Source organism: Sus scrofa, chromosome 15, assembly GCF_054392235.1.
Source record: "Sus scrofa isolate SSC_HxYL_T2T_F1_AM1 chromosome 15, Sscrofa_HxYL_maternal_Yorkshire_Landrace_v2.0, whole genome shotgun sequence".
Taxonomy (NCBI): domain Eukaryota; kingdom Metazoa; phylum Chordata; class Mammalia; order Artiodactyla; family Suidae; genus Sus; species Sus scrofa.
Genome location: NC_139397.1, coordinates 73,924,529 through 73,944,150, shown reverse-complemented (window position 1 = coordinate 73,944,150; position 19,622 = coordinate 73,924,529). Strand labels below are relative to the sequence as shown.

The 19,622-nt window shown below is 50.2% G+C and overlaps 1 protein-coding gene across 8 annotated transcripts in view; it reads right to left on the bottom strand.

Moving 5' to 3' along the window:
• Positions 1 to 19,401, bottom strand: part of LIMS2 (LIM zinc finger domain containing 2) — a 36,597-nt gene extending 17,196 nt beyond the window's left edge. Inside the window, exons 1-4 of one of the 8 annotated variants that reach the window (XM_084998574.1) lie at positions 19,266 to 19,401; positions 1,898 to 1,963; positions 1,443 to 1,639; positions 207 to 366 (exon numbers count right to left, since the gene is read on the bottom strand). In XM_084998574.1, the coding sequence (XP_084854700.1) occupies positions 207 to 362 (156 nt within the window). In that variant the 5' untranslated portion in view covers positions 363 to 366; positions 1,443 to 1,639; positions 1,898 to 1,963; positions 19,266 to 19,401. Of the gene's footprint in view, positions 1 to 206; positions 367 to 1,442; positions 4,542 to 5,918; positions 6,231 to 6,316; positions 7,475 to 19,265 lie in introns of those variants that run through there. The other 7 variants (XM_084998573.1, XM_084998575.1, XM_013984126.3 and 4 more) reach the window with 7 other exon arrangements.
• Positions 19,402 to 19,622: the final 221 nt, after the last annotated feature.

Below are 19,622 nucleotides of genomic sequence, written 5' to 3'. Positions count from 1 at the left end.
GGTGACAGGATGAACAGTGACGCTCGCTCAGTACCCACAGCCCCCAGGAGGGCACTGTTCACATCACAGTGAGGAATGGGCCCCCCAGGTGTGGGCAGCAAGGTTCTGTGCTGGTGGGAGCACTGTTCAGCTCGAGGCCTGGCACACGTGCCCATCAGTCACTGGGGGACCACATCCGGGCAGCGAGGGTCTGGGAGCATCCTCACCTCATAGAAGAGCCCCTCCGGGAAGGGCCGGAAGCACTGCGCACACACAAAGCAGTGTTCGTGGTACAGCTCTCCGTTGCTGTTGACGATCCGCTCGGAGGGAGCAAAGCGCGCCTGGCAGCGCTGGCACACCGCATTGGCCAAGGCGTTGGACATGTTACTGGGCAGGAAGAGTAAATGGGCAGGTCAGGGCTGGGAAGGGCAATGACAGCAGGCCTGTGGTTGCCCTTCATGGACACTCCTCTCCTTAAAAGCTAAGGTGCTTTCCAGGGTGAGGTCCAGCACTGTCCTCACGTGGGACATCTGTGGCACCTCAGGGACTCAGTGACACACAGTTTGGGCCACACTACCTGGCAACGGCTTGGGTCACCCCTTGTGGTTGTGCACCCATCCCCTCAGCCACTGTGTGCCTTGGACACGCTAGATGCCAGTGCAGGCCGGGTGGCAGTGTGCACTCCCCAGTGCCAACCCTGCAAGGCCAACACAGTGCCTGCATCTCACATAGGGACAAGCCAAGGCCTGGAGTGAGTGATTCCCTCAGGGCCACAAAGGGCAGAGGCAAAGCCCGGATTAGAAGCAGCCCCCCAGCCCTCAACTCTGAAGCCTCCTCTTTCCCCTCATGCCCTGCAGCCCCTGGTGCACTTCACAGAGGATCAGGAGCAGGCTAGCCACACCCCAGCCAGAGCCAGAGCTGTCAGGCTTGACTCTGGTACTCTCACTCACCTGGGCTGGCCCTCACTCCCCAGGCCCAGACCCCCAGCCATGGAAGCCCCTGGTCAAGGGTGTGGCCTTAGGTTACCAGCTGTCAGATGACAGGCACACTCGCTCTCTCTCTCCGCAGGGTGCCTGGCCCCCTGTAAGCCCACAGAGGACAGAGCTGTGATTGCCTGTCCCCTCAGCTGCTCAATCACAGTGCTGGGCCTCCTCTCGAGGTGTCAGAACCATGCCAGTTCCCTCCTGTGCCTCCCATCACCCTCTCAGGGGAACAGAGTGTCTCCCATACAGAAGGTCACCCAGGCACAGGTGAGCAGATAGGTATTCACACCCTTACATAATCCCCAAGAGACCCATGTCTCAGAGAGGTTAAGTAACTTGCTCAAACTCACAAAGCAGACGACAGCATCCAGATGTGAATGCAGATGGGTCCAACTCCAATGGCTCATTCCCCTGCCCCATGAGTTAGTTTCGAATCACCCACCCCCCAAGAGCTCCCGTCATGGCACAGTGGAAACAAACCTGACTAGTATCGATGAGGATGCAGGTTGGATCCCTGGCCTCCCTCAGTGCACCAAGGATCTGGCATTGCAGTGAGCTGCGGTGTAGGTCACAGATGGAGCTCGGACCCCATGTAGCTGTGGCTGTAGTATAGGCTGGCGGCTGCAGCTCCAATTAGACCCATAGCCTGGGAACTTCCATATGTTGCGAGTGAAGCCCTAAAAACAAAAAGAAAAAAGAAAAAAAAAAAAATCACCAGCCCCCCCAAAACACACACCCGTCCCACCACGGAGAAGGTGAAACTGTGAATACCGGGGATGGGAGCTGGCTGGGAAGCTGCTCTCCCCAGGGTAAGTGCTGGGCATCCTTCCCAGAGGCCTGGGATACAAGCCCAGCTACAGGGGAAAAGGCCCCAAGGCTCGGCCAGGAGGAGCTGGCTGTCAGCCTCCACGACCTCCCACACCCCAAAGCCATGCCTTTGGGTACAACGGCGGCAAACAGATCCTGTCCTGTGTCAACTCCAACTGATTGTCGGGGGCTGCCTGGAAAGGTGGGCACAAAAAGACAGTCAGGTTGCACAAAAAGACAGTCAGGTTCGGTGAGGAGGGAGGTAACAAATTTGGCAACGTCATATAAACAAGTACAGTGGCATGGCACATCTTTTTCTTCCTGGCTGTGCTCGTGGTCCACAGAAGTTCCCAGGCCAGGGATCGAACCCAAGCCACAGCAGTGACCTGAGCCACAGCAGTGATAACACCAGACTCTTAACTGCTAGGCCACCAGGGAACTCCGACAGCACATCTTTTGAGAACATCTTCCTTAGCCTGTTCTGCCTCCAGAATGTTAAACCCACCTCCCTCACTGCCAGGGCAGAGTGAGAAGAATTCTTAAGTGAGTGATGCTCCTGCCTGCATTCTCAGAGGCCATCATAGGGAAGAAGGGTCCCTAGGCAGGATGGGCCCAGGAGGTAGCCCTGCTCCTCGGGGGTCCAGGTATGGACTGTGGACAGTGGGTCTAGCGGAGGGTTGCTGCCACAGGGAAGCAGACTGGCAGCCGGGCTGGGGCACCCAGGCAGGAACAGGCCCCGGAGGCTCTTGGGCAAGCTTGTCAGGCAAGTGTACCTCTGCATACCTCTGCCCGCCCTCAAGTGTGCTTTGGAGACCACAGCACCGTCTACATTCATCTTTGGGCCAAAGGGGCAAGGAAGCTGGAGAGCAGCAGGGGAGTGGGCAGAGCCCAGGCTGATAGGGAGGCTCTGTGCACAGTGGCACCCCCCTCCCCTTCAGCTCCCTGCTGGTCACCACAAGACAGAACAGACAGGGCAGGGACTGATCGCTGGGCTGGACTCTGTCAGCACAGGCATGGTTTCCTGCCCAAAGACACTGTGACCCTGGCGGCCTTGTCCTCCCAAAACACACACCCAAGGTGTCTGGGAGGAAGTTCCACTGCCTGGCCATGAACAAGACCTTGGCGGGTCTTGGAGAAGTCAGAAATCAACAGGAAATCTTGTGACTCTGGGCCTGGAATTCCCCGAAAGGACCCAGAAAATGAAGCCAAAACAAGGATTCAAGTCCAACCCCAGGCTTTCAGACTGCTCCTTAAACCCAGACCACTGGACCCTAACCAAGCGAGCACACCAGGGCCACCTTCAATCTGCCCCTCTAGGGACTGCATCGGCACATTGTCACCTCAGCAGTTGGTCCTTAAGAGAGCAGCTGGCCCTTCATCAGTCTGGGTCTAGTTCCCTGGCTGGTCCTGGGAATCTCAGGTCAAGGATTTTGTCACCTATTCCCTAATACCTCACATCAGCCCTGGCACGGGGCGGCGGCGGGGGGCGGGTACCACCCACCTCCTGCCCCCCTGGCTGCCCCCCCCCAGCCCAAGTCTGTGCAAGTAGCTCCCTCAATGGCACTTCTGCAGCTGCACCCCATGCCCCCTGCTTGGGAACACAGACAACACTCCAACCCACTGGCCAGAGACAGAGAGATAGACAGACATGCCCACGTGTCAGACAACTGAACCTCAGCTCTGTCAGAGAAAATGCCAGCTGTCCCCCTGTACAAGGAGGCCGCTCAGGGCTCAACCCCATGTACTAAAATCCTGACAGCCCTAGCTACCAGCTGTGCACCTGGAAAAAGGTACCAGATGCTCTGTGCCTCCTTTCCTCATCTGCGAAGAGGAAGCAGCAGGACCGGCTGTGGAGCTAGAGTGAAGAACTCACTGCCTACGGCAAATGGCATGCAGAGCCTAGGGCCAGGCAGGCCAAGTGCTGGATAAAGAGGGCTGTTGTTTCCTTGACTCAGGGAGCCTCCCGCCCCAGCCCAGCAGCACTGCTCCCTGCGAGAGGACAAAGGAGGGAGGCATGCATTCCTGGTCTTCCTCCTTCGTACATTCTGGCCAAGAGAGGGGAGCACAGTCTGCCCAGATACCCCCAAGGAGACATCACCAACCCACCCTGGCAGGACAGCACACAAGCACTGCCCAGGACGTGGCCACTGCCTGGGTAGTGGGGAGGGGAAGCACATCTGTGTTCCCGGGCAGGGGGCATGGGGACACCACCACAGAAATGTCATCAAGGTGCTACTATTTGACAAGCTGGGCAGCCTTGTGTGTGGTAGGTGTGTGGTAGGTGGGTGGTCACCCCCAGCCCACCTTGACACCCTTCTGCAACCCTCCTAAGCACCCCAAAACAGTCTCATTTTTTGTTTGTTTGTCTTTTGTCTTTTTAGGGCCACACCAGCAGCATATGGAGATTCCCAGGCTAGGGGTCTAATCAGAGCTGTAGCTGCTGGCCTACACCACAGCTCACGGCAATGCCAGATCCTTAACCCACTGGGCGAGGTCAGGGATTGAACCTGAGTCCTCATGGATGCTAGTCAGGTTCGTTAACCACTGAGCTACGACGGGAACTCCAACAGTCTCAGTCTTGAGAGTGGCCAACACAATCCAGTTTGCTGTAAGACCTCACTAAGCTGTGGTGGGACAGGGAGGGGAGTCCTCTCTGCGCCAGGTCCTTGAAAGGGGAGGTTCCAGATAAGGAAATTGAAGTGCAGAGAAGGTCAGGAATCTGCTGAGGTCACACACGGACCACACCCATGCTCTCTCTGGTCCCCTCAGCTCCTGGAGGCATCAGACAGACATTACCATTCAAGACCATCTGTTTTTTCAACAACCCCAGACCATCCCCCACTCCCACCCACCTGAGCCTATAAAGACAGTATGGGGGTCAGGCAACAGGCAGGGGCCAGTCACAAGGGCCTTTCCACACTGGAGGGTGAGTCAGAGTCGCTGGGGCCAGGCGACCCTGCACAGCACTCAGTCACAAGAAAAATCAAGTGAAGGTTAGCACACAAGCATAGGTGTGTGTGTGCAAGCAAGGGACCACCCCGGGGGCCTGATCCTCACTACCCCCCTTGCACCTGGGCTGCGTTCTTGCGCTGCATCCACACTGTGAAACCACCCTCCAGCATGGCCTCCGGCCCATCAGTGCCCTGGCCACCCACTCCCTGGACCATGGCTCACTCCACAGACATCCAGGGTGGTCCAGAGGCCAGCAGGTGAGGGTTCTTGTTCACCCAGGTAAGTTACAGGCCTCCTGAGCTCCAGGCTTCCCACCAGCACAGTGGGCTGGTCCAGTCCCCCCTCCTGGTCTGGCCCCTGGTGAGGGCCTGAGATGCCAGTGCAGGAGCAAACCCGGGTGCCACAGGCATCCCACAGGTGCCCCTCTGCAGCCTCTGCTCCCTGTCCCCCACCTGACAGCCTCCCTCCTGCTGCATCCTTATTCCCAGACCTCATGCCCCTCAGGAAGTCTGGCCTGACCATGGGCCCACCTTGAGGGCACAGCAAGCTGCAATCTTACCTCTGGAGCATTAGCCCCTGGACTTGCTCTCCTCCCCCCATCTTCCAGGTCCCCTACCTCAGTGACCGCTGTTCTGTCTCCTCCCTGAATCCCTATCCCCTTCCTGAATCCCTATCCCTTTCTTCCGACCTCTGCAAGCCCACAGCCCTCACTGCTCTCTCTCCCTAACTTTCCGGCGGAAATTTCCACCTGAAGGCTACAAATTCAACAGGTCCAGGAGCCCTTTCCCCAGCTCCCACCCCACTCTGGGATCCCATCATACACATGCCCCCTCAGACCCTCCCCAGCCCAGATTAATTCATCCTCCATCCTCAGAGATGCCCTGAGGTCCATCCTGAACCCCAGAGGCTCCCCTTCCCAGTCCCAAAGGAAACTTCCACCATTTGCCTACACTGGCAGTTCTCCATGGGATAAAGACGACCCATCCTCAGCGCCTGGCAGGAGAGAGTGTCGGTCCCAGGACAGCAGAGCCGCGCCCTGCCCCCACCCCAGCCGCCAACCAGGCGCTGTCCTCGCGCCCAGGGCAGCCGGGCCCGCCGCCGTCGGAAGGGCCAGGCAGGGTGTCCGAGGAAAGGCCTGCGGCGGCAGCTTTCCGGCCATTGTCCCTCCGCGCCCCCGCCCTGCCCCCCGCCACCTACCCGGGCGCAGCGGGCGGCGGGCTCGGCCGGTGCTGGCGCCGCCGGTACAGCCCCGACGCGGCGAGCGCACCCAGACGGGCGGCCATGGCGCGGGCCTCCCCCGGCTCGACGGGGCTTCGGACCTCAGCCTCGGAGGGCAAGTGCAGCAGGCGGCGGCCACCTACCGCCGGACACGGCGGGAGGGCGGGTGGGGGGCGCCTCGGCGCCCACCGCTCTGCACAGGAGCTCACGTTACGCACTGCGCTCTCCAAAGGGCAGCAGAGTCAACTCCAAATAGAAAGGATATTGTTCCTGCCGCGGGGGCAGCCAAATGAAAGCTGAGGCTGGCAGGGCTGGGTCCAGGCTGGGAAGGGCCGTGGGAAGATCCCAAACAGCACTGAGGTGAGCTCCACAGTGGCGGGATAGGACGCCTGGAGATCCTGGGTGCCAGGAGACTCGGAGGAAACCTGAGGCCTCCTGGACTGTCAGCTGAGGAAGGCAGTGTGGGATTGAGCCGGTTTAGGAATCCTGCAGTCAAGAAACTGATGAGGGATTCCCACACAGGCCCACTTTCTCCTTGTTCCCTCCCTGAGACCTGCAGCTGCAAAGGCCACCGAGGAGACCCAGTCCAGGTTAACCAGGTCCCTGGATCTGGCCAAAAAACAACCATCCACCCCAAAAGAGGTCCTCACTGTCAAAACCTAGACAGCAGGTAGTCAGTCCTCCAGTTCACAGGGTTTGAAAGAAGGCTACCAGGAAGGCTATGTTTCCACCTATTTTTACCTAAAACGACTGGCAGAGTTACAGTGACCCAAGTGCAAACATCTCCTACCCAGGGGCAGAAGGGATTTCAGAGGGGGCCCATCAATGCTCAGATGCCAGGCCCACATGCTGAGGGACACACTTAATCCAATAAATCCAAACACGAGGCAGTAAGTACTCATTAACCATCTTCTGGGGCAACCCCCAAACCCAGCCAGATGCCTACAAGCATTGGGTTCAATATAGTCTGTTAGTACAGTTCAGTTCCAAAGGTGCTGAACACTGATCAATTCAACAAATATTTTCTTAATGGTGGCCCCAGGGGCGAAAGGCACAGAGAAGCTGAGCCTGGAGGAGCCAACAAGTAGAAGGATCACATCCTGCCTTCTGAAGTGGAAAGTTGAATGCTTCAGAAAGTAAGTGTAGAGATTTTTAGAGCAGTTTCCAGTCAATGCCCGAGAGCTTAGGCCCCTCTTACCAGCCTTCATTTAGCCCCGCCCATGTAAAAATCCTGAACTTTAGAACCCACAAACTTTCACCAAGAGCCACAGTTTCATTTAAAGAGGGAAAAGGAGCTTCCATTGTGGCTCAGTGGTAACAAACCCAACTAGTATCCATGAGGATGCAGGTTTGATCCCTGGCCTTGCTCAGTGGGTTAAGGATCTGGCATTGCCATGAGGTATGGTATAGGTTGCAGACTCGGCTCAGATCCCGAGTTGCTGTGGTGGCATTCACCAGCACCTACAGCTCCAATTAGATCCCTAGCCAGGGAACTTACATATGCTGCAATTGCAGCTCTAAAAAGTAAAAAAAAAAAAAAATGAGGGAACACTTTGGGGTTCCTACCATGGCGTGGTGGGTTAAAGGATCTGATTTTGCCTCAGCTGCCATGCAGGTTGCAGCTGTGGCTCAGATTCAATCCCAGACACTTCCAGATGCCACAGGTGCAACCATAAAATGAAAAAAATAGAAACTAAAAATAAAGAGGGAACATGTCCACAATGGCAGACAGACCTGGGAAGGAAGCTGTAGCCACAAGTGTTTGGCACATCACAATTTTAAATGAAGTCCAAGGTTACCGAGCACTAATCAATTCCATAAATATTTACCATAAAAGGGGGCACCAGAGGCTAGAAATTGAGAGAGGCTTAGTGTCTGAGCCCGAATCTCAATTCTCTGCATAGCCTTGCCCTCCCATTATGCAGTCTGCCTTGCAAGGGTGGGGGTCCCAGTCACTCTGGGCTCCCCAGCAAGCATTCTGGCTCCAGAGAACGCAGCTGCAAAAACATAGTAAAAATGATGTCAGCAAAAATGGCAGAATAAGGACCTCTGAAAGTTTGTCCTTCCATTAAAGCAATGAAAAAGACAGCAAAAATTGTCAGAATCAGCTTTTTCCGAACTCTGTAAATTAGTCAAAGATTTTCAGTAACCCAAAGAGCAAGACAAACAGCTGAGAAGATGTGCAGATGACCAACAGGTACATGAAAAGATGCTCAGCATCACTAATCATCAGGGAAATGCAAGTCAAAACTTCAGTGAGATAACACCTCACACCTGTCAGAAAGGCTATCAAATAGATAAGGAATAACAAGCGTCAGTAAAGATGTGCACTGTTGGTGGGAATGCAAACTGGTGCAGCCATTATGGAAAACAGTACAGAGCTTCCTCAAAAAAATAAAAATAAGATTTCCCCACTGCCCTATCAGTTAAGGGTCTGGCATTGTCACTGCTGTGATGCATGTTTGCTCCCTGGACCAGGAACTTCTTCATGCTGTGGGTGCGGCCAAAAAAAAAAAAAAAAAAAATCTAAAAATAGAAACACCAGGAGTTCTGTCGTGGCTCAGTGGTTAACGAACCAGACCAGTAACCATGAGTTTGATCCCTGGCCTCACTCAGTGGGTTAAGGATCTGGCATTGCCATGAGCTGTGGTGTAGGTGGCCGATGCGGCTCAGATCCCACATTGCTGTGGCTGTGGTGTAGATTGGAAGCTACAGCTCCAATTCGACCCCTAGCCTGGGAACCTCCATATGCTGTGGGTGTGCCCTAAAAAGACAAAAGACAAAAAAAAATTAGAACCACCAAGGGAGGGATAAGTCAGGGGGTTGGGATTGATATATACACACTACTATATATATAATAGATGAGTAACAAGGACCTACTGCATAGCACAGGGAAATTTACTCAAAACTGTGTAATAACCTATATTGGAAAAGTATCTAAAAAGGAATGGATATATGTATATGTATAACCGATTTGCTGTATGCCCAAAATTAACACATCTTTGCAAGTCAACTGTATTCCAATAAAATTAAAAAAAAAAAAAAGAACTGCTATATATAACCCAGCAATTCCACTTCTGGGTGTTTATCTGAAAAAGACAAAAACATTCACTTGAAAAAATATACCCAGGTTCACTGCATATTATTTACAATAGCCAAGATACGGAAATAACCTAGGCATCCATCAATGGATAAAGAAGATGTGTTGTACATATGCAATGGAATATTATTGGAATAGTAACTATTAATGAAATATTATTAAAAAACTAAAGAAAGTATGAAAATGATATCTCACTAAATGGAGAGAATCAATAAAGAAATTAGAAAATGGGACCAAATAGAAATCCTACAGTTGAAAAGAAATACTAAAGATAGTCTTTTAGGATGAAATGACACTGGACAATAATTTGAATCCACATGAAGAAAATAAGAGCACTGGGAACTATGTCTAGTCACTTACGATGGAGTATGATAATATGAGAAAAAAGAATATATACATGTATGTGTAACTGCATCACCATGCTGTACAGTAGGAAAAAAAAATGTATTGTGGAAATAAAAAAGAAAAAGAAAAAAAAAATAAGAGCAGTACAGGTAAGTATAAGATAAATATAAAAGGCAGTATAACTGCATTTTTTGCTTATAAACCCTTTTTTGCCATCTGGTTCAAAGATGACTGCATAATGAAATAATTTAACCCAAAATAAGGCAATGGTGTAGGAATTAAGAAACAAAAAAAGACATAAGACATATAGAAAAAATAGCACGTAAGCCCTATCTTATTAGTAATTACATAGATCAAACTTTCCAATTAGAAGATTTTAAAACATTTTTAATGGATATGTTAAATGTGATCCAACTATATGCTTTCTACAAGAGATTCACTTTAGATTAAAAAACACAAAAAGCTGGCGTTCCCATCATGGCTCAGTGGAAATAAATGTGACTAGTATCCATGAGGATGCAGGTTTGATCCCTGGCCTTGCTCAGTGGGTTAAGGATCCGGCGTTACCATGAGCTGTAGTATAGGTCACAGACGCAAACTGGATCTGGGTTGCTTTGGCTGTGGTGGAGGTCGGCAGCTATAGCTCCAATTGGACCCCTAGCCTGGGAACTTCCATATGCCATGGGTGTGGCCCTAAAAAGCCAAAAGCAAAAACAAAATGCTCCCCCCCATACACACACACACACAAAAAGCTGGAAAGTAAAAGAATGGAAAAGATATACTATACAAACAGCAACCAGAAGAGAACTGGAGTGGCTATACTAATGTCAGACAAAAATAGACTTTAAGACAAAAATTGTTACAAGAGCAAAGGAGGATGTTTTATGATGGTAAAAGAAGAAATAACAAGTATAAATAAATCACCTAACAGAGGCCCAAAATATCTGAAGCAAAAATTGACAGAATTGAGAGAAAAATAGATAATTTAACAGTAACAGTTGGAGACATGAATATGCCACTTTCAAAAATAGATAAACCATTATAAAGAAGGTAAGCAAGGACACAGAAGACATGAATAACACTATAAACCAACTGGACCTTAAAGACATCCACAGAACACGCCACCCAACAACGGCAAAATATACATTCTTCTTACGTGCACATGGAACGCTTCTCCAGGACAAACTATATGTTAGGACATAAAACAAACCTCAATAAATTTAAAATAACTGAACTCATGGGAAGCATATTCTCAGACCACAGCAGAATAAAATTAAAATTAATCATAAAAGTAAATTTAGTAAAATCACAAATATGGGAAATTAAACAACAAACTCCTAAAAAGCCAATGAGTCAAAAGAAGAAAATACAAGGGAATTTAGGAAATACTTTGGAATGAATGAAATGAAAACACAACATACCAAAATTTACTGGATGAAGCTCAAGTGATACTCAATTTATTATTGTAAAAATCTACAGTCAAAAAGAAAATCTCGGAGTTCCTGTCGTGGTGCACCGGAAATGAATCCAACTAGGAACCGTGAGGTTTCGGGTTCCATCCCTGGCCTCGCTCAATGGGTTAAGGATGCAGCATTGCCATGAGCTGTGATGTAGGTCACAGATGTGGTTCTGATCTGGTGTTGCTGTGGTTGTGGTGTAGGCCGGCAGCCATAGCTCCAATTAGACCCATAGCCTGGGAACTTCCATATGCTGCAGGTGTGGCCCCGGAAAGGAAAGGAAAGGAAAGGAAAGGAAAGGGAAGGGAAGGGAAGGGAAGGAAAGGAAAGGAAAGGAAGAAAGAAAGAAAGAAAGAAAGAAAGAAAGAAAGAAAGAAAGAAAGAAAGAAAGAAAGAAAGAAAGAAAAGAAAGAAAAAAAGAAAGAAAGAGAGAGAGAAAGAGAGAAAGAAAGGAAGGAAGGAAGGAAGGAAAGAAGGAAAGAAGGAAGGAAAGAAGGAAGGAAAGAAGGCAGGCAGGCGAAAATTTCAAATCAATAAGTTAACCTTCCATTTTAAGAAACTAGAAACAGATGAGTAAACTAAATTCAAAGCAAGCAAAAGGAAGCAACAATAACAATTAGAGTAGAAATAAATGAGATAGAAATTAGAAAAAATTAGAAAAATCATGAGAGTTGGTTCTCTGATAACAAAATTAACAAATCTTTTATCTAGACTGACCAAGAAAAAAAAGAGAACACTCAAATGACTAAAATCAGGAATGAAAGAAGGGGCTGAGCTTAGAGAAATTTAAATAATTACAAGGGAATACTATGAACAGTTGAATGCCAACATATTAAATAACTTAGTTGAAATGGATAAATTCCTAGAAAGACACAAATTACCAAAACTGACTCAAGAAGAAATAGAAAATCCAAATAGACCAGTAACAGGTACACAGACTAGGTTAATAATCAAAAAACTCCCCACAAAGAGGACTCCCCAGGACTAGATCATTTTATTGGTGAATTTACCCTTATGATCAATATCCCTTATGAATACAGATGACCTCAACACAAAACTGAATCTAGAAGCCAATAAAAAGTACCATACAACAGGACCAAATAATATTTACACCAAGAATACAATATGGTTGGAGGAGTTCCCATCGTGGCTCAGCAGGTTAAGAACCCATCACAGGGTCCATGAGGACAGAAGTCTGATCCTTGGCCTCACTCAGTGGGTTAAGGTGCCCTCATTGCCACAAGCTACAGCTCAGGTCACAGATGAGGCTCGGATCCAGTGTTGCTATGGCTGTGGCATAGGCCTGCAGCTGTAGCTCCAATTCAACCTCTAGCCTGGGAAATTCCATAAAAGAAAAAAAAAATCTATATAATATATCATATCAATAGAATAAGGGGAAAAAAACTACATGATCACCTCAATGAATGGAAAAAAATCACTTGACAAAATGCAACACCCTTTCATAATTAGAAAAACTCAAAAATCTAGGAATAAAAAAAAAAATCTAAGAATAGAAGGGAAGTTCTTCAATCTGACAAAAGCCCAGAGCTAACATCATACCTACTTGTAAAAAACTGAAAGTTTTCTCCCTAAGGTCAGGAACAAGACAAGATGTCTAACCTTCCCATTTCTCTTCAACATTGCACTGGAGGTTCTAGCAAAGACAACTAAGCAAGATTGGAATTAAAACTATCTTTAATTGTGCATCATATATGCTTATGCATAGAAAACCCTAAAGAACTCCACACACCAAAAAACCCTGTTACATCTAATAAATAAGTAAATGCAGGATAAAAGAACAACATATAAAAATCACTAGCAATAAGCAATCCGAATATAAAATTAACAAAACAATTCCATTTACAATAGCATCAAAAAGAAAAATACTGGGAGTTTCCATTGTGGCGCAGTGGTTAACGAATCCGACTAGGAACCATGAGGTTTCGGGTTCGATCCCTGCCCTTGCTCAGTGGGTTAACGATCCGGCGTTGCCGTGAGCTGCGGTGTTGGTTGCAGACGCGGCTTGGATCCTGCGTTGCTGTGGCTCTGGCGTAGGCCGGTGGCTACAGCTCCGATTGAACCCCTAGCCTGGGAATCTCCATATGCCGCGGAAGCAGCCCAAGAAATAGCAAAAAAACAAACAAAAACAAAAAAAAAAAAAACCTGACTCATGGAGTTCCTGCTGTGGCACAGCAGAAACGAATCTGACTGGGAACCATAAGGTTGCAGGATTGATCCCTGGCCTTGCTCAGTGGGTTAAGGATCTGGCATTGCCAGGTGGAGGCCTGCAGCTGTAGCTCCAATTCAGCCCCTAGCCTGGGAACCTCCATATGCCAAGAGTGCAGCTCTAAAAAGAGAAAAAAAAAAACCAAAACCTGACTCATACTGCATTGAAAACTGAAATATAAGAGTTAAAAACTATAAAACTCCTAGGGGAAAAAAAGGTGTAAATCTTTATGGATTAAGTAACATTTTCCTAGATGTGACACCAAAAACTCAAGCAATCAAAACTAAATAGGGAAATAGGGCTTCATCAAAATTTAAAATTTTGTGGAGTTCCTGCTGTGGTACAGTAGGTTGAAGATCCAGCAACACCCAGCAGCTGCGGCATAGGTTGAAGCTGTAACTTAGATTCAATCCCTGGCCCAAGAACTAAGATATGCTAAAGGTGCAGCCAAAAAAGGGGAAAAAAAAATCAATCTTGTGCATTAAAGGATACTATTAAGAAAAAAGACAATCACAGGAGAAAATATTTGCAGATCATATATCTGGTAAGTGTCTAGTATCCAGAATATGTAAAGAACTCTGACCATCAAACAATAAAAGACAATCCGATTTTAAAATGGGCACATAATTTGACTAGATATTTCTCTAAAGAAGATATACCAGAAGCCAATAAATACAGGGAGTTATTGTGCTTGGTTGGTTAAAAGGTGTCTAACATCACAAGGAAATAAAAATCAAAACTTTATACCTACTAAAACAGATAGTAATAAGTGTTAGTTAGGGAGTTCCCATTCTGACCCAGCAGAAATTAACCCAACTAGTAGGTTTGATCCCTGGCCTTGCTCAGTGGGTTAAGGATCTGGCATTGCTGTGACTGTGCTGTAGGCCAGCAGCTGCAGCTGATTCTACTCCTAGCCTGGGAACTTCCATATGCCATAGGTATGGCCCTAAAAAGCAAAAAAACATAAAAATAAAAATAAAAAATAAGTGTTAGGATGTGAAGAAATTGGGACCCTCATACATTCCTTGTGGGAATGTAAAAATCATGCAGTTACTTGGAAAACAGCTTGGCAATTCCTCAAAAAGTTTAACATAGAGTTAACATATGATTCCACTCCTGGGTATATGCTCCAAAGTAGAAAATATATATAGAAATGTTATTACTCAATAGCATTACTAATAAGAGCCAAAAGTGGAAATAATTCAAATATCCACCACAGATGAACATATAGACAAACTGCGGTATATCCATACAATGGAATATTATTTGGCAAAAAAAAAGGGAACAAAGTACTGATTCATGCAACATAAGCAAATTTTGAAAACATTTTGCAAATGAAAGAAGCCAGGCAAAGAAAAAAAAAGGGCATATAACGTATGATTTCATTTATACAAAACAGGTAAATTTGTAAAGACAGAAAGCAGATGAGTGGTTGCCAGCAGATGGGGAATGGGGGAAACTGGCTACAAATGGGTTTCTTTTGGGAGTGATGAAAATGTTCTAGACTTAGTGGTGATGGTTGCACATCCTGGTGAATTTACTAAAACATCCACTAAACTGGACACACTAAAATAGTGAATTCTATGGCATGTGAGTCATATCTCAAAATTTTAAGATAACACACATGCAGTGAAGAATGCAAATATGGAGCTTACTAGAGGCAGTGACAAAGGCCAGGGTACCAGCAAATCGTTGCCTCTCTGGTTGAGCAGTGAGTGCCATCCCCAAGGCAGCCAGGACACCACCACAAACAGCCTCCACCAGAGCCAGCCTGCCCTGCTGGACTGCACCTCCCTGGGGGGCTGAAGACGACTTGCCCACATGCTCTGTATGCCTCAGATGAATGGTAGATTTCAACCTTCCTACCCCAGAGGAAATTTGATTTTGAGTGGTTTTATTTTCTTAGTGCGGATTTATTTTCTTTTATTTTTTTAGGGCCATGACTGCAGCATATGGAAGTTTCCAAGCTAGGGGTCAAATCGAAGCTGCAGCTGCCAGCCTACACCACAGCCATAGCAACATGGGATCCAAGCTGCATCGGGGACCTACACCATAGCTCACGGCAACACTGTATCCTTAACCCACTGAGTGAGGCCAGGAATCAAACCCACATCCTTATGGACACTATGTCGAATTCTTAACCCACTGAGTCACAGCAGGAATTCCAATACATGTTTGGTTGTACATGCACACACATCAGACGTCTCATATTAGTGAGCGACAGTCATCTCATGCGAGTAGCTCATTCAGACAGTCATCCTATTGGGTCATCTCAAGGAAATAATTCATCATCTGAAATTCAGAAGATCTGAATAAACAGAACAAGGATGACTTTTCAGGTGCCTCCCTCAGCCCCTGCCCACCGTCCCCCCAGAAATGCAGTTCTAAGGAAGGTTTAAGTGTGAATCTTGGGGGGAGGGTGGCAGCAGGTAGGAGCAGAGAAAAGAAGCTTGGCTGGAGGAGCAGGGGAGAGGCTATGCATGGGAAGCCAGGTCCCTCTCCACGGTGGTGTGCCTGGGCCACCCTGTACCAGCTCACAGGTGGTCAATTTTCAGGAATTTCATGAACCGGTTAACATTATGTTGATAGCCAGAAGTGAGCCAAGGTGGAGGTGTTTTAGCCTAGCACTGGGCACATGCTGCAAATCAGGCCCCATCGCACTCCCCAAGCAGCCAGAGAAAGGAGTCTGTACCAGAGACAGAGGAAAGGAAGCAGGGCATGGGCAGGGTCCACCCTGGCCCAGTCTGGGGCTCAGGGCTCAGCTGCACATCACTCTGTCCCGGGCTTCACACTGCTTAAACCCCTGACTCCATCCCAGCCCCATGGGCCGTCCTGAGGGCTCTGGCTGCCACCAGAACTGCACCTTGGCAGGCTCCTCTGCTGAGGGGGCCACCGGGCATGTTCCTAAGGAGGGTGGGGAACAGCTGGGAGCACCATTGGGGAGGGGGCTTTGGTATGAGGACAGGGATCCAGCAGCCTCACTCTGCACTGGACTCAGCCTGGGGCCCAGCTGTGGTCTGGCACAAGCAGCCTCTGTGGATGACAGCCACGTGGTGGGTGGGACTCCCCTCCAGCAGGCCAAGCCACTGTGAGCGCCAGGTCCCAGGCTCCCTCTGGAGGAATGCCTGGGCAGGGGGACATACCACACCCAGGTTTGAACATTCTCTTAAAGAACAGACAGTGATGCCAAAGATCCCTTCAGCTGGGATGAAGATCTTTTAAGATTTAGTCCCTGGCTGCAGCCAGGGCTGCGTGTCTTCCCACACCTACTCCCAAAGCAACCATGCCCACAGCCCAGGCCTCATTTATTCTTCCTCCCTAGCTCAGCCCTCTCCTGGACCACAGACGCTCATGTCCAGTCTCAGGGTTTCTCCCTGGACTTATCACAGTTCTTGGAATGCTTCATGCCCCAAACCAGCTCTATGTCCATGCCCACACCTGCCGCCACAAAGGGGCCATCCTCCTGGACCTGCCCTGGGTCAAGTCCTATCCACACCACCTCCCAGGTCCCCTGAGTCTGTCTCCTCTGCTCTAACCCCTTGTTCTTGCCTCCTGTCCAGTCTCCTTCTCCATCTCTTCTTTGGCAGCCCTTCTTCTACAGGAATACAACTAAAATGCCTGGCTGTGGGAGTTCCTGTGGTGGCTCAGTGGGTTATTAAACTGACCAGTATCCATGAGGATGCAGGTTCAATCCCTGGCCTCATTCAGTGGGTTAAGGATCTGGCATTGCCATAAGCTGTGGTATAGGTTGCGGATGCGGCTTGGATCTGGCATTGCTGTGTGTGGCATAGGCCTAAAGCTGCAGATCTTATTCAACCCCTAGCCTGGGAACCTCCATATGCCACAGGTGCAGCCCTTAAAAAAAGCAAACAAACAAACAAAAAAACAAACTGCCCAGCCGAGCATATTACTCCAGGTCACTTCAGTGGCTCCACACTGCCTTCTTCTGGGTCTCGGCTGCTCCAGTGAAGGACTGGGACTTTGCACTGGTGTCAGGGAGAGCTTGAGAAGGTGCATGACATGTACAACAGGAGGGTAACTTCTGAAGATCAGCCTGGTTCTGGGCAACAAGGGATGGTATGGGGAGAACCAGCATCCAGGTGGGAGAACTGCCCTGGCATCTCTCAGAAGCAATGGGCATGCAGAGGGTATGGTAGCAGGAAACAGAATGAAAATGCACTCCCTCAGGTTCTGGGAGAGGAAAAATCTCAGCTATCCCAAAGGTTGGGTCGGATGGCCATACTTCTGCCAGCCTGGCCCCAGGGCGTGTGGGTGGAGGGGAGGCCAGCCAGCTCTGGCATCAATGTGGCATGTGGAGAACAACAAAGGAGGGTGGAAACCTGTGTTCACAGACCACTCACAGCTTGTGAAAAACAAACGAGCAGGAAAATACACCACAAGAAAAGAAAGCCACCAAAATGTTCCCAAGGGCATTTCTGAAGAGTGGAACTGTGAGGGTTTTCTTTCTTTCTTTTAATGTTTGTTATCTTTTTTTGTGTTAGGTTTTCCCTAACTAAGATGCACAGGTTTTTTTCTTTTTACAGTCCCACCCACAGCACATGGAAGTCCCCAGACCAAGGACTGAATCCAAGCCACAGCTGTGACTCAAGCCACAGCTTTAGCCTCTCCAGATCCTTTAATCCACTGCCCTGGGGCGGGGGATGGAACCCACACCTTGGCAGCAAACCGCTGTGCCCTGGCAGGTGCCCCTCTAAGATGAGCAGTTTGACAAGGAAAACCCCGACTCAGTGTTTTCCAAGCTCACTCTGTCCCCTGGGTCATTTGATGACCAGCATCTTTCAGGCTCAAGGTGCCCGCTAGAGCTGGCAGCGGCCAGGGCAAGCTGGCCCCTGTTCCCACTGCCCACCTGCCTTCCCAGCTTCTCCTGCTTGGCTGTCATCTGGCTGACCTGATGGCCTTCCTCACCTAGGAAGACCCTTGGGACTCAGGGTTGAGAGGATTTATGCAGAGGGAACAGAAATGCATGGGGTTTCTGCCTTCTCTCCCTGACCCAAGTTGGCATCCTGTGGCTCTGCCTTACTATGATCTGTGCCACGCATCCCACCGCAACACCCATCCATCACTGCTCCTGATTCTGCCCTTATTTTCCTTGAAAGCTCTGAGGATGTGAAGCAAGGCAGCCGGCCCTTCGAGAGACCGGGAGGGTGTGAGCACCCCAGGAGAGGTGAGCATGGGAAGCTGGCTTTGTCCGCAGACTTGGGGCGGGAAGAGAGGTCTGGGGAAAAGCACAGGACTCTCCAGGTGACAGGATCAGTGCTGGTTCCTGGGGCTGCCCTAAGACAGTGTGCCCCTGCAGGCTGGGTGACCACCCTGCACAACACCTGGGTTTGGGGCCACTACTCTGCCCTCAAATTCCTGGGCACTGACAGACTCTCCAAGCCCCTTTCCCTAACAAAGCTGCAGAGTCCCCTCCACCTGCCAGACCCAAGTCAAGGGGTCAAGAAGACCTGTGTCCTCCTCCCAGGCTTGGCTGGAAGGCGGTGGCAGGGCCTCACAGACCAGCCCCTCCTACCTCGCCAGGAGCCATGCACTTGTACTGGCCAGTACCAGAAAGGGCTGCAGAGGTCAACACTGGGCGGCCACTGGTGGACATGTGACTGGCCTGTTGAGTCACTCGGCCTCTGTGGTCTCTGTTACCTCGTCTGTGAAATGGCCACAAGGTGTATGAGGAGGGTCCCTGGCCCACCCCTGTACAGCTTGTGTTTGGGGACGCTTCTGGCCAGGCCCCCCACAAAGACCTTTTACTATTTTTACCGTTTTTGCCATTCCAGGTTTACAGAGGAGGAAACACAAGGCTCCGGAGGCGAGGCCTCACCAGGCTCCCACGGCTGGGGGAGGGGAATCTGGGAGAAGCCCGCAGCCTAGTTTTTGACGCCTTGCTGTTTAGCTGGCTGTGACCTTGACCAGGTCTCCAGCCCCTCTGGGCGCCCGCTCTCCGTGGGCAGGAGGTAACGGCCCCAACGTTCACCACCGACGGTGCAGGGAACAGGACATACCCTCCACCTGCCGCTACCCGGGCAGCCGGAGCTAGGGACCCGCCGGCGCGAGGTAGGGGTGGAGGGGCTGGAGCACCAGGCCAGGCGGGCGGGGGTCCAGTCGCGCAGCCCCGCCCAGCCAGGCGCCCACTCCCAGGTCCGCGGCGCCCTCCGCCCAGGGGCGCAGGCGGGGGCAGTTACCTTCCCGTCATGGTGGCTGCGCGCGCTGAACCGGGGCCGCGTCGGGACCCCCTGAGCCGCCGCCGCCGCCGCCGCCGCCGAAAGCCGAGCGCCCGCCAGCAGGTCCGCGCACAGAGAGAGGAGACGCCCAAAAAAGGCCGGGAGCCGCTCAGCCGGCCGCGCAGCCCAGCCCAGCCCGCGGAGCGGTAGGTGGGGGCCGGGACTGGAGGGCGGAGTGGGCCCGCCCCTCCCGCTAGATGGGGGTGGGGAAAGGGGTAGGGGCGGCAAAGGCGGTGGGAGCCGAGGGCTGGAAGGCAGGGATGGGGGGCACGCCACCCGCGCAGCCTTGTCTCTAGGGACACCCGAGCGCGGCCTGCA